Below are 15,226 nucleotides of genomic sequence, written 5' to 3' on the forward strand. Positions count from 1 at the left end.
AAATTAATCTAGCACTCAAAATTATATATATATTTCATTTATTTCAGGAAGCTATTGCAAGCCCAATCCTAAAACTCTAGATGCCAGGGACAGCAGAATTTTGAGTCACTGAGGAAATCAGAGACCACTTATCAAATCACAGTTTCTCCCCAACCAATAATTTAGTTGATTTAGTGGCTTAATGTCAGACTCTTCAGCTCTTGAAAATTGGCCTGACTCGAGCACTAGCTAGAATGACCACACTCATGTTAATTAAGTAGTTGTCAGAGAGTCTAAGTCCTTTGTTTGCTGTATCAGCATTTCAAACTGAACCATGGAAATTGAGTACTCTGGAACAGAGTGGCAGATACTACAGGAGGCTTGGAAATGAACACACACCAAGAGAGAAGGCGGCCACCTACGCTTCTCAAGTCCCAGCCAGCAAAAGGTGCCCTACGAGACAGAGAAAGCACCACAGCAGAAAGCTGTAGCAAAGCCTCCATTGAGCAAGTGCCCCTTTTTGACTGCATATGGGTTTCCTATCTCCAGGGCCCGCCCTTGTCTTTTCCACCCAAATGAACAGAATGACCAAGGAAAGCGCTAGAGCCATCTCTCCTGCAGCAGAAGGGCGAGCAGCAGGCCCGGGCACACGCACAGTGCAGTGACTGATGCTGTCTTGCCCAGTATGGAATAAAAATCAGAAATCTAAGACTGGAAGCTGAACAGCTTTGCCACCAGCTCCCTGCTGAGGACGACAGTGCTAGCCTTGCTAAGGCTACGGATCACCTGTTGCTCCAGGCAGCCACCTCAACTGGTTTCAAACATTTTAAGTGGCTGCTGAGCTCAAGCTCGCCTTCTCAAGTAGGCTCTGTTGTTTCCTCAAGGGACTCATGCTGAAACCAAGAGTACTTACAAATGGTTGATCGCTTAAATTAAATGCTTGGTAGAAATGCTCTAGAAGTTACACTACCACTAAAAGCACATTATCTGCTCTTAAATCATGTGAGTTAATCAAATTACATGTGTTGTTAGTTAATTAGTGCAGGAGTCACTGATTAGAACATCTCTTCCACTGTTTATCTATATTAGATAAGGTATCACATCACTGTGACTATACAGTTAAAGACTGCTATTTGAAAATTTGCAAAATAATAACAACATTTCACCAGAAAGACCACCAGCAACACTGTCAATGTTTGAACAGAGCCACTGGCAATGTATGCAGCGCCGTGAAAAATCAGTAATTGCTAAGAATCATTACCAATATGCTGCCCGTTTTGCAGCACTGTCCACTTCAGGACAAGCTAAGCAATTTTTTTCCTCTCCTTCTACAAAACATTTTCAGGTATGCTTAAAGTCACAGATCCAAAAAAACGCAGAAATTACTTTTAAAATTATAACTTGTACTGAATTTGACAGAACATGTTCTTCAACCACATTTGTTCAAAACAAACTCAAGCTGGTACCAGAAGGTGAGGAGCACCTAGAACCAAAAATTAGATATAAAAGCCCAGTTTTGCAAATAAGTACTAATTGTAGTTTGGACTTAATTTCCTCCCACTATAACCCTTAGTGTGCTTGCAATCTAGAAACAAAACATAGATTATTCAATAAAGCATGCAGAAAGATTGATCCATTTGCATTTTTAAGCAATATGTAATAACTCTGATTTCTCATTTAGCACTCTTCCCTCTTTTAGGTAATAATAAATGCTGCCCATATTTTATGGCAACTATTAAAAATAAACAGCAATGTCAAGTACTTATGAAGTGCCTTAGGATCTCTAAGTTTAACATGAAAATGATAGATATAGCCAACAAGTAACCCATAACCTGGATTTTCAAAGAAATTTGAAGTACCAGATCACACTGAAGCAAGAAAACAGCTGAATGCCTGGATTATTTTCACTCCATTGAAAATGCCAAGCTAACATCAGCAAGGCCACACAGAAAACAGAATTTGTCTCCCTGGTGAAAACCTGCATTCTTAAAGGTGTACATCAAACTCCAGTTTTAAATAGTTCATTAACAGGGAATTTTCAGAAAAAACAGAAACCTCTGACTCAATTTCTTCACTTGCAGAGGTTGCAATGCCTAATGCTACTTATGGCAGCTAACAGACCTGGCTACACCTACACAAAGGTTTTAATTTCCAGCCCAGTAAAGCTGTTTATCACATGAATAATCCAACTAAAGGCAATGAAATTATCCATGAAGTTCAAAGTAAGCATATGCTGAAGTGCTCTCTTGGTTCAAAAACTCCCAGTGACAAGGCACTCTAGTGGTCATTTTTTTTTAATTACTTTTAAAGCATTTAGCTCATTTATTACCAGAATCTTATGGATTTTCTTATTCTCTGTATATGATTTGTACAAGCCTTAAACAAATGTGTTCCACAAACTAACTCTCCCTTCTGTTCTCCTTCCCTCAGAAAAATCACTTCCATATTATTGCTAAAGCAAATTAAATCCCGGGTGTCTGTTTTATTTATTAACTGCATGATAATAGCACAAGGCATAATACATTTGTCAAAGCCCCTCTCCACTGAAGTATAATTTCTGCTGTCAGCCTCTTTACGTTTCTATTCAATATTCTACTTGTCTTTGTTTCTTGAAACACATATAAGCACACGTTCATATATTCTCCCAAAATACGTAGAAATTCTATTTGTGAAGTGTTCCACACACCCCCAACAAAGAATCATAAATACAGCTAACATACTTAGTCATTCTCCACAAGTTTTAAATGAATTATTTGAGAGACTTAAGAATTTTCAAAAAATGTCACAATAATAACTGTTTTATCTTTTTACACCATAATTATGATTTGGAGCATTGCTTTTCTTATTTCATCCAAGCATACCACAACTCATGAATAAAATATGACAACTTTGATAGCATCCATTGCTGTGGGTTCATCCGTAACAGCGAACGTGCTTGGGGTACTAAGAGCTCCCTTTTGCTCCATAAGCCTTTGTTTCTGAAAATAAGCTTTTATTTAAATAGAACTGCCACATGTGTCCCCCTTTTTTGCATTCCTTGCCGCTAGCAATAACACCAGCAATAATGTTTACTTTTTTTTTTTTTTACAACTACATTTTGAAACAATTAGGACAGCATAAAGCTAGAAAGACAGAGTATCCCATCTGAAAGCTGGTACTCACAAGACATCAAAAAACATTAAAAGCACTTCCAGCATCAGAGAACAAAAGGTTAACACAGAGAACCATGACTTTTAAATGTGGACACTACTATTACAAAAAACAAACAATTTTATCTGGCTTCATAATCAATTATGATGAAGTAAGCCTAAACAACTTCCACCATTTCCCTAAAAAGATTTCTGTAACTAATACTGCACAGTCCTCCTACCACAACTTGTCCGTAGATTCCCGTAAAAGGAAAACTTGAGAGTAGACTGCAGTACATGAGGATTCCAAATCACTGGCATTTACCAAATTATTCTACAAATATCATGTTTTAAGGCTGTGCTGCTTCATTTTCCAAACAGCATGATGAACATCCGTACAGACCTCCACAGACCAAGAAAAATCATCACACACACAAATCCCATTCTCCTCCCACACATCTTGACTTTGTTATTTTCCCCAGTCCCCAAGAACAGGCTTTAAAATTTCAACATGGTTATGCACAATGAGCCAAAGTGGAGAGAGAGGAGCAGAGGCAGGTCTGAATGCCATCTGTAGATCATCTTTCATCATAGAATCAATGAGTATTTAACCTCCAAGATCCTGTTTTATATGTGCTCTGCTCTCAGAGCATCTTTGCTACCTTCCAGTTTACAAAAGATTAAAAAAATTAAAAGAAAAAACAAAAGAAGGGGGACACCACACAGAACTAAGCTTTACAACACAAACTTGTCTGCTGTAGGAGGTGTCTGCTTCCACTGATGCCAAATGGAAAACTCACAGCTTCAGAGGGCAAGGGGAGGACAGACTCAGTAAAATAATCTATGCAGCTGCAGTGATCCTATGCTATTTTTTCCTATTTATAGCACAGAGCACCAATGGGAAACTCAGCTGTAACTATGTAAGAAATGTTATCATACGAAGAGGGAGGATGAGAGATCTTTAAGAAGCCAAAACATCCGTGCTCAACTACAGTATTTATTGCTCCAAAATAGTGATTCACAGATCCCTGTTGTCAGAACTACAGAACCAACTTTTAACCGGTATGCAACCTACGTAACTAAGGATTTAGGTTAATGTTTTAGTGGAAATCAGGTGCCAAAACCAATTTTGTTGTCCATTCTATTTAAAAAAAAAATAATAATAATGTTCTGCATTTTGTATCATTGAATAGGCCACAAAAGGCAAGGCAATCACAATATAATGCCATAAACCAGCACAGTACGACATGATTACTTCACACCATTTATGTGGCAAAAATGAAAAATAAGAGAAAAAATGTCCCCCTTGTGTCATTTATACACCCACACTGCAGGTGGCAAGATTAATCTAGAATTTGGCATAGAAGAAGTAGGTTGAGGCCTGAAGTAGCATCTAATTTTTATTCGTGATAGGTAGTTGAAGACAGCAGCGTTTTTCACCACAGGAAATGGTCCATGCCTGGCTCTTGCATGAGGTCTGATTATATCTGCCTTTGTGTACTTTTTAAAGGTACACAATCTTAAAAAAAATAATAAAAATCCTGTTTTAAATTCATGTGATAATAATTTCAAATTACATCACTTCCTTTCAGACAAGTAACATAGCTCTGTTTAGAAGTACTGTAATCAAGCAGGATGAGTAAATAGTCTTATTAAATGGATATTAACACATTTCTACTAAAATTGTTTTAAAAATCAAAGAGATCCCTCTTGGGGTCAAAGTCAACAACAATGGGCCACTTTGTTTCATTGCCTACGGCGAGAACCCAATTCTCCAGCATTGCTTTCCATCCCACTACACTTCAAGCAGTTTTAACTCAGCAGTGCCAGGTAATACTCTGATTCTGCTCTCTTCTACCCCAGCATCTGTCCAACAACCCAGACCTGCAGTATCAGGTGCAGGGCAGGATTCTCCACCCAGAGATACTCAGCGCTGTTCTGGGACTCTCCTCGAGGCAGCACAACTCAGGTACCAACTCTGTTTCACCTCAACTTCCCAGGGCTCTGACTAGCACACTGGCCTGTTTGTCAAAATATCGCAGAACAGTAGTCTCACTCCAGTTTTATAGTCAATTTACTAAACAAACAGTTAATACAAGTGTATTATATGCCATATGATATAACTTGAGAGCATCGGTTTGCCAGAATCCTTTGCAGGGAATAAAATTTTTGCCGAACCTCTATTCTGATGAAGATACAAGAAACTCAAACTGTTACTCTTTCTCATCTAAATTGATTTACTTTCATTGTAAGGACCTAGATGCTCACCCAGTGTGGAACGCAACACTTTGCTAGCACCACCAGAAACTAATTTCTGCATCCCCTTCTCTGCCCACTGAAGAGCCAAGACCTTTTGTTTCTTTTCTGCTTATCTTCATTACAGGACTTTGTCAACAGGTTGCCAGAAGCATTCCAAGCTTTTAGCATACTACAGAAATACTGAAGTGCTTATCCCACTTCCCCTCTGTACTTACCACGGTGGCAATGAAGATAGACAAGCAGCACAATTATTGTCTCCCAGGAAAGCAAAAATAACTGCCAAGGACAGAGGCAATGTGTGCTCAGAATTCTTTCCTAATCATTACAGACATGATGGCAAACCCAAAAAAATGTCAAGTAACAGAAGGCGGCATGACAACATTCAGGATGAGGGGGAAAAGGAAAAAAAAAAGAGAAACAGAAATTGGTCACTGTCATTTAATGTGACTAGGCTTCTATTTCAGTCTACACTTATTGAGAGGGGGGTAGGGGTGCTTGAAACAAGAGAATATGGAATAAGAAACTCTGCAAGGATTTACAAGTTAAACCTTCATATCAGTATGCTGGATAAATTGTACGCCTAGACAGGTTTCTAACATAATTCAAACATCAAACAGGTGTGGAAACATCCAACACTGGATGGGTATATACAAGTATTTTAAAAACTGCTTCTGGGAACTGAAAAGTTAACAGTGGTTTATGTGTCTTCAAAGCCTCAAAGCATTGTTCAATAATTATGTCTCAAGTGATCTCTAATTTCCTCCACTGAAGACAATTCATCTCACTCATTCCCTCCCAGCTCATTGTATTCCAACTCCAGATCATTTCTCTGCTCTGGAAATGGTCAGTTTTGCAAAGGAAAAAAAAAAAATAACCAAACCCACATGGCCTAACGATTTAACTGAGAAAAAAAAAAACCGTACATTGTGTATACAAAACACATTAAAACATCAGCTATATTAAAAAAATAAATGTAAATTATGAGTTAGATGTTAGGATTAAAAGTCTCACAGGCAAAGCTCGCTGAACCCTCTGGTGATGCACATTCCGACACTGTTCTTAATTACAGGATCACACACAGCTTTCCAGAGGGCCCATGTCTCAGTCCCAGTGCCCAAAGTAAAGAACAGAGAGCAAAAAATATTTAACAAACAAGGATCTGAAATTTTGCTTTATTTTTATCATTCAAGGCTCACTTGGAACTGTAAATCCATGGTGTTCAAATCCTCCTGTGAACACAGACCATGACCGAGTTAATTATTCTAGCGCAGTATCCAAGACCTGTACAATTATTAATGAATTCTTTTTACACAACTGTTGTTAGAGCAAAGGGCATTGGTACCTCAACTTTACAGGCGAACAACCAAAGGACAACAAAATCAAGTTTCTAAATCACTAATAAAAAAATGACATTATCCAAGATGTAGCCTCTAAAAACATTTGTTAAATATCAGCACACATCACAGATACTTTACAGCACTACCACATCTGAAGTTCCAGTGCTTTTCCCTGTTTTGCCATCCTAATGCCACCTCCACCTTAAGCAAACCTGCCAGAGAAGTCACAGTTTCCTGCATTCCCTTGAGCGCAGCCAGCCCAGCTGTTAGCATCTTATTTTATCTCTTATTTTATCAGTGCTTTACAGAGCAGCTTTGACAAAGGGCTGAAAGCACCGAGGGAACTCTCTGGCAACCCTCCAGGACAGTGGGCAGCTGCCACAGCTCCTAAGGGCCAGGCTGGAGCTTGTAAAAGGCAGAGGGACAACCCCAAGGGACAAGCTCAGAGGCCAGGTGAGGATCCCGCTCTCCGGAGAGATGGGATGGGCCCTTCTCCTCACCACACCACAAACCTCCATCGCAGGGGAAGACCTATGCTGGCCTTGTCCCCATCATCCCCACACAGCCACCGGTCATGAGCCACCACCACAGGCGAGCAGAGGCATCCATCACTGCCTCCAGAGCCAGCGAGCCCTGAAAGCGGAGCAGCTTCAAGTAAACCGCCAACTCTGCAGTCTCCTGGCAAGAGGAGAGCCTCAGAAGGGAGACTGCAGCAGGAAGAGAAGGGAAACAGTCAAAATTCAGCACCAAGGAAGCAGCAACACCTGAAACATTACCACATTGTCAGGGCATTTGGCAGCAGCTGCCTTTCCCTCCTCAGGTCCCAGGAACATGGGACAAGGGCCCCGCACGTGACACAGGGTAAAACCCCAAATTCACCCCACCCCTGTGGAAACCAGCACAGACCTGCACAACAGGGCACCTAACGGAAAAAAACTCTCTCTTTCCTTTTAAATAAAAATAAAAATTCACAAGTTCAAGGAGCTTGCAGAGCATCCAACATACTTGTACTGCGTGGTGAGGTGCCGGCGCCTTGTGAGAAGAAGCAGGGGCTGCCCCCTGCAGGACACGGCTGGTTCCCGCCGGTTCCAGCTGGTTCACGCTGGTTCCCGCCACCCTACCTCAGGGCGCAGCCCAGCCCCTCAGCCTGGCCAGCAGCACCTCGCAGAAAGCCTATTTTAAAAGGAAAAAAGTCTCTTCCAGCTGGATGGAAGCAGCAAGTGGTTGCACAGGCATTCACCTGCAAGCCCAGACGGGCAGTGGGCAATAGCTGGTTAAAAAATAAATAATAATATTCCCTTCTTTTCCACCAGCACAAGGATCATCATCTGCTTTGCGAATGGCACCTAAGGGCACGAAGCAGGAGCCAGCCACCCAGGGAGGTGTGCCCAGAGGCTCTGCTCCAAAACCTCCCACAGCCCAGCAAGGCAGGATATTCAGATGCCACCAGTCATGGAAAAGGCACCAGAGCTACTCTCTTTTACGACAGCTGAAGGCTGCACAAAGATTTCGAGCCACCCATGTTGTGCTTTCCTGATTTTACTGCTGCCATAAGATTTCTGCTCTGTAAACACAATACTGCTTATACTTAATATTTGCTATAAACATACCAGGAGAGATGACACAGAAAGCAATGACTCTCATTACATTAACTCATGTGAAGATCGACCGATGCCCTGAACTCCAAAATAAAGTTTCTCCTTCCTACTCCCTACAGACCTCTCTGCCGTCCACCCCAGAAAGACAAATTGCAAGTTTACTCCCCCAGCCGTTACCTGCTCCCGCTCATTCAATGCCTGGCTCTTGTTTGAGCTCTGCAGCTCACACACCTTGCCCATGACACTGGCATAATGGAGCTGTAACACCTGAAGCGGATTAAAACCTCAGCCACAGGACACAGGTCACAGAGACGCGGGTGAGAAGATGTTCACACATGGATGAACGAAGGCAGCAGCCTACTCACCAGGCCTTGGAATTTCCTGGGCACACACGTAGCCAGGGCATAACAAATGTATCCTGAAGACTGTCCGAGCAGAAGCAGAACTAACATTCCTAATATAAAGGTTATGTGCCCACTCCTGATGACAAGATCAACTTACACAGTTTTCCTTACCCATCAAAGTCAAAGCATAGCAAATCTGGCTAGCAATCAAACCCCTCCAACATGGGCACTGCAAACGCTGACTTTTGGAACTCGCACTCCTACAGTGGGATCTGGAAATACCTCTACTCTCTAAGTGAGGAATGAGCACGTCAATGCGGAAGGTATCTAAAGAAAAAAAAAGTATCCATAACACACTGAGAGAGGGCTGTACTGCATCTGGAAGCCCAAACGAGTCTGCTGGGAGGCACCTCGACCCGCCCTGGGACTGCAGCTTTGCTCTCTCTTTTGGCCTGAAGCAGGACAGCCCTTTTGTCTCAGGAACTCAACAAGATTCGCTCTTTTCTCACAAAAAACACTACCTTTCTCTGTACTTTAAGATACTTGTTATTCTTTTACCTTTCCTGCTGGAGCCACAGCTGTACAGAAAAGAACTTGGCAATCACCAGCACAAAATGGGAAGAAAGAGCATGACTGAACTCTGTGCTGCAGGAGCTGCAGGCCAGGTGTTTCTCTTACAAACCCAGTGGTTGTTTAAGACAAGTTAAAGAAACGGTCAAGGAAGAAAGGACTACATATAGCTAGACTTTTAAACAGTACCTGGTGGTTGATTTTACTGAGTGCTGTACATAGTACACATAGTAAAAAGACCATTCTTAATTTAAAGACTTAAGTTGGAAAAAAACGCCAGATTGCTAGGAAAGGAAACAGCAGAGCCTTAAGAAACTTGGGGAACTGTTTTGTAAGTAAAGGCTTTAAGCCTCTCTCAGTGCAAAAGAGATATTGAGAGAAGAAGAATTAAGAAGAAATAGGCATAGCTGACAGGTTGTAAAAGGAATAAAATTTTACTTCCCCAGTGAGAACTGAGCACAGAACAAAAGTCAGACTGGTTAAAGTAATCACATAATTTAACAGCTAGGTTAAAAATTGGGCTCAGCCTACCTAGAAACAGGACGACCAGGTAAGGACCTCCTCTTGCCTTATTTATAATGAAAGCCTTTCTCTGCCACTGAACTCAAGATCCTGCTGAGGTTTCCACCCACAGGGTAAAAACAAGCCCTGCTTCCCTGCTCTCTGAAACACAGAACAGGACTGAGCCCCGCTACGTAAGCCATGCCTCATTTTTTTTTTTAATGTACTAAAATTTATAATCCTGTTCCAGGAATTTCAGTACCATTTTGTCACATTTGTAAGATACTATTTACAGATGTATTTCACTCAGCATTTCTAAGATGTTATTGTAATGCATTAGGTGGAGGATTAATATTTTCAATACAGATCTTTGAAGCAGATTTCCCACCCACCCTCAGAACTGTTTTCTTGAATTCTTTGGACTCCTGGTTGGAAGAAAGGAAATGTGGGGTCAGACACCGGAATCTTGAGTGCCCTGGTCTCTAAAACCACTCTACTCAATAATCTCCACTCACCCTCCTTTATCCCTTCATGCTAGAACAACCCATCTGGACACACAGCCTTTTTTCATCACTCATTTCTATAAATAAATAAAAGATAAATAATCAAGACACCATAACGTTAGGATCTTAAGAGTCAGACTGTTTGCAGAATTGCAGTTATGAGCACTTGCGCTGCTTTTTGGATTCCCTCATCCCCATTTCACAGGCAATGTAACTGAAACACACAAATAATAGAACCGATGGATCAAAAATCCAGCTGAAACACTCTAATAATCAAAGTCCATGCCCAACAGGACCACTTAGACGACTACACTTAATTATAGGTTTCTATGCTTTTCTGAATTGGGAACAGATTTACTTGCCCAAAGGCACCCACATCTCTCTATTGCCACTTTGGTTCTGTGATGCCGTCATATGATTTTCAACACTACTGAATTTGTTTCTTTGCTTGTAAAGCTGCTTCACACGGAACTTTGTGTTTCATCCATTACTACCTGTATTATTGTAAAATCAGAATACTCCACTGGTCCCACCGAGGTTGTCTTGGACTGAAATCGCTAACTGTCCAGGGAAAAGAGTCCCTCTACATTTTCTCCAGCATAAATCAAATCATGACATCACTCCCCAGACATTCTGTAACAAATAATACATTACTCTAAGACAGCTAACATCACTGATAGAAAAGCTAATTAAAAATAATAGTTTCTCTTTCTTTTGTGCATGTCTTCCCATCACCACACTTCTTCATTTCTCCTTTTTGCTTCTAAATGCAACGGAAAGAATGGCCAAAACTTATTTCAAAAACTTTCATTCACAGGAAAACATTTCTCTACCTCAAAGATGTAGACTTCCAGGGACATACAAAGGAACACTCTCAGTTTGAACACCTCTAGTAAAGACATTTTAGGAAATACATCTGAGAAGACAGAAAACGATCCACTTTGCAGAAGCTCAGAGCCCTGTTACATTGCTGCAAGGGCACTGCCAAAGGTGGTGGGCAAAACTCTCCCTATGAAAACCGCACACCAAAGAACATAGAACCATAGAATAGTTTGGGTTGGAAAAGACCTTCTGAACATGCAAATATTAAAAATTCATAATCATAAAATCACAGAGTGGTTTGGGTTAGAAGAGACCTTAAAGATCATCACACTCCAACCCCCCTGCCATGGGCAGGGACACCTTCCACTAGGCCAGGTTGCTCCAAGCCCCGTCCAACCCTTCCAGGGATGGGACATCCACAACTGCTCTGGGCAACCTGGGCCAGTGCCTTACCACTCTCACAGTGAAGAATTTCTTCCTAATATCTAATCTAAATCTACTCTCTTTCAGTTTAACATACTCACAAACTCTTCTCATTTCCTAAACTAGGAAATCCTCAGTGATGAAAGCCTATGAGTGAAGTAGTCTTCTCATGTGGCTGCACGTTCAGCCATCAGCCCACCAGGTGAAGCAGGTCCTCCCCTGCTCGGAGCCCCAAAGGCAACACCGGAGAAGCATGACACAGTGAGGCACAGCATGCATTCACTACTTGCCTATGGTAAGAAATAATCAAAGCAGAGCTTTGCTGAAAGGACCACATCTTGGAGACTGGAATAGTTAGTCCAAGAGGACACAGTAACTTTGAACTAAGCACTAACTTCCAGTCTTTCCCCTCTTCTGTGAGCGTCAGGTTACCTGGGGTTTTTTCTGTGAATCTTTGTAGCAAAAAGTATTACTTTAACTCAGACACAGAAGTTGTGCATACATTGCCCCGAGTTCTATATTGGGTTTACTGTATGGCAGATAAAAATCAAAATAAAGTATCTCCCAGTCCCAGCCAAAGGATGTGGCACACCGCCAGACTGCAGTTGTAAAGTAAGCCACCTCTGTTAAGTCAAAGGGAATTCACACAGCTGCCGACACACCACTGACATTTAGCAAGTAACAGATACAAACAAGAAGGGAAGCAGCCAACAGGGCAGCCTTGGACTTCCCTCCCATCTGACAGCAGCAGCAGCAACAGATCCCTCACAGACCTCTCTCAGGCTGCAGTAACAGACCAGAACTCTTCATTCTTCTCCCACCCCAAGGGCTAATGAGGTTAACTGAAGGGAATAATTTTCCCAAGCCATCTTCCAAGAAATTCTATACTAGAGGCAATACCTAAGCACAAGGCTATTCCTGCATGCATTAGCAAAAAGCATTTCTGTTGCGGGAATTAAAAAAGTTTTATTTACCTAACATTAGACTTCAAACTGTTTGTTCACTTTGTACAGTCCCATGAACATCTAACTTCTAATTTTTCTACTCACGTGCATTTTACAAGCTCTACCTTTTTTACACTAGTCTTCTCTACGTTTGTAAACTGCAGATGGGGTCCTCCAAGGCAAAAAGAACAGAACATCTAGAACATCTTCACTATTAACCTTTCAAAGCTACTTTCAGTATCAGTGGTTTCAATCGGTGTCCATAAAAATACATCTCAGTCTTCTTCCCTGCAACTCTGACCACTAGCCTGTGAAAACTTACCATAACGGTTTGTCAGTGTGGGTGTGATTAACTGCATGGAATAGCAATTGGAAATACCAAAATATTCTAAGTCATTTAGGCCATTGCAGTCCTTAGAGGAATGACTCTCATGTCATTTGTCCATAATATAATACAACATAACCTGGAGTCAGGGTATCGAAAGAAAAACAATTGATACCTTTAAATGAATAAATTAATGGTCTTCTGGAAATGAATCTGAGAATCCATGAAATCAGTGAAAGTCACGCTACTCATTGTATCACAGAAGACTGGATATATGACTAACAAATTCTGAGGTCGTCTCCAGAAGTATCTCTGCTCTGGCTCCTAAACTGCTCTTGGCCAGGTGAAGAATGAACTATGATTATAAACCCGCTTCTTTTATTACTTACAATAAAGTCAGTTAGCATTGCAGATAAAGAATGAAAGCTCAAAGAGAGCATAATCATTTGCCTCTAAAAACAGCTATAGAGGTCAAATATCAAAAAATGAGACACTAACATGCACACTTCAACACAGAGTAAAGCACAATAAAGAAAAGACAAACATGGGAAGTCTCCACAATAAAAATGTTCCCAGCTGGGCTTTAATATATAGGTTAATCTCAACTGATATAAATGTCTTTCTCCCCTAACAAGCATACTGTAGCAACTCAGTGCTACATGGGACATCGGCTCTTAATCTGCACCTCACTTAAATCCATGGTAAAATCTGTTATTTTATCCAGAATTTCACTCACTAAAAATACAAAAAACACACAACACCATTTTAAAACACTTCACAAGCATTACCTTAGAATATTGAATGAAAAAAATCACAATTCAAAGGGACATACTCTGCATCTGGTTGGTACTCAGCTTGGACAGTTGAATGTAATACTGTTCAATTTTCTCATTGTAACCATTTCCACAAAGTTGATGACAGTCTTGCTACACGTTACTAATCAGCATCAACACATTAAATGCTTCCTCAGTTACATAGCTTCAGCTCTGTGTGTGTCTGTACGTGTACAATCACAGAAAGAACGTACACAAGAATACAACCGAGTCCAAGCCTTAGCACCACGCTGATACATTTAGTTAGAAATAACTACCGGGGAGTGTTGAAAATCTACCCAAAAATAGTTCCCCTAAAGGCCTCTAACCTCAACTACCTGGCAGCACGCTAAAAAGAAGCCAAAAATCCATACATATTTCAGGAAAGTAACAAGAACTATTTAAAAAAAAATAAAAATAAAAGCGGCAGTTAAGTAAGACCACTATTACAGGGCATCAGTTAGGCATCAAAGCTCTTATGAGCTCATACAGACAGAAGTGAGGTAAAAGAATTGAGGATGTTTCTCTCACCTTGGAATAAAAATGCTTTGCTGGCATTGTGTAGTCCTGACACTTGTGTTACCCCAAGGGTTGTATTCACAAGATCCAATTCTGTGATGATATCAATTTGTAAGTCAGGATCCATTCCAAATCCTACAGCTGTTCAAGGCAGAGGAGAGGGGGGAAGAGAGAGAGTTAGATCAATTTTTATTTCAAATCTGGTAATGAAAAGAATGGAGATTATCTAACACAGCCATTTCTAGTACCTTTACAGTCACACACCGTATACAGTAATTACTTGTAAGACAGTAACTCTGCTGCACAAGAAAGAAAATATTCTTTTCCAGTTCTTTCAATTAAACTGTTTCCTTTCCTACACACAAGTTAACACATTCTAAAACTGATACATTAATTCAGATCTTCATAAGGCTAAGTAATAAATAAATAAAAGCATAACCACCTATGCAAAAAGATTAAAGAGATTTGCAGCATTCATCTGCTGGCCACACTATTTCCAGGGAGAAGGGAGGACTGAAAATTCCTCTCACATTTCATACCTAGCTGTGACTAACAGATCAAGCCACATAGCTCATAGTCTGTTTTCCAAAATGAACAAAATGATCTTGACTCACAAAACTGTTTGACATGGCTTTGGAAGCGCACCTCCATTTTTCAGCACAGCCAGCGCCTGAGAGGTGTGCCAAAGCCTGCCTACAAATCGCAGACATTCATTCACCTAAACTAGCAGTAGCACCTCCTTGGTCTGCAGGAGCACCTGCTGGAGAAGCACAAATTTAAACCTAAAATTTAAAAATGGCTTAAGCCCAGGAAAAGCCTGTGCACTCGAACTAGCAGGGACCTGATGGGATTGACAGAAAAGACACAGACTTAAGCGGTTTGAAGTTGCTGTTTTCAAAAGTTCAGAGCAACTTGATGGTTATGGCTCACCAAGTTCATTAAACCCATTTCCTTTTTCTAGGGATGGGAAGAGGCCAGCCTGACCACAGCGTCCTTCTCAAAAAAGCAATAAGTGTGATATGAGATCTGTGCCTGAGACATAGGTCAAATATCTCCTGTGGGATCTGACCACTTTCCTAATGATTTTTTTTACTAACATCATTAGTAACGGGAACAGGCTGCAAGAATGAAATCCTGACACAGCTGAAGTTAATGGTAGAAG

General features: G+C 40.9%; 1 protein-coding gene across 4 annotated transcripts in view; it reads right to left on the reverse strand.

Moving 5' to 3' along the window:
- The window catches only part of NELL1 (neural EGFL like 1), a 292,018-nt gene that overhangs the window by 273,366 nt on the left and 3,426 nt on the right, over positions 1-15,226 (reverse strand). For all 4 annotated transcript variants that reach the window (XM_055814653.1, XM_055814651.1, XM_055814652.1 and 1 more), the window contains exon 2: positions 14,077-14,205. In XM_055814653.1, the coding sequence (XP_055670628.1) occupies positions 14,077-14,205 (129 nt within the window). The remainder of the gene's footprint in view (positions 1-14,076; positions 14,206-15,226) is intronic.

This window comes from Falco peregrinus, chromosome 9 (assembly GCF_023634155.1).
Source record: "Falco peregrinus isolate bFalPer1 chromosome 9, bFalPer1.pri, whole genome shotgun sequence".
NCBI classification, from domain to species: domain Eukaryota; kingdom Metazoa; phylum Chordata; class Aves; order Falconiformes; family Falconidae; genus Falco; species Falco peregrinus.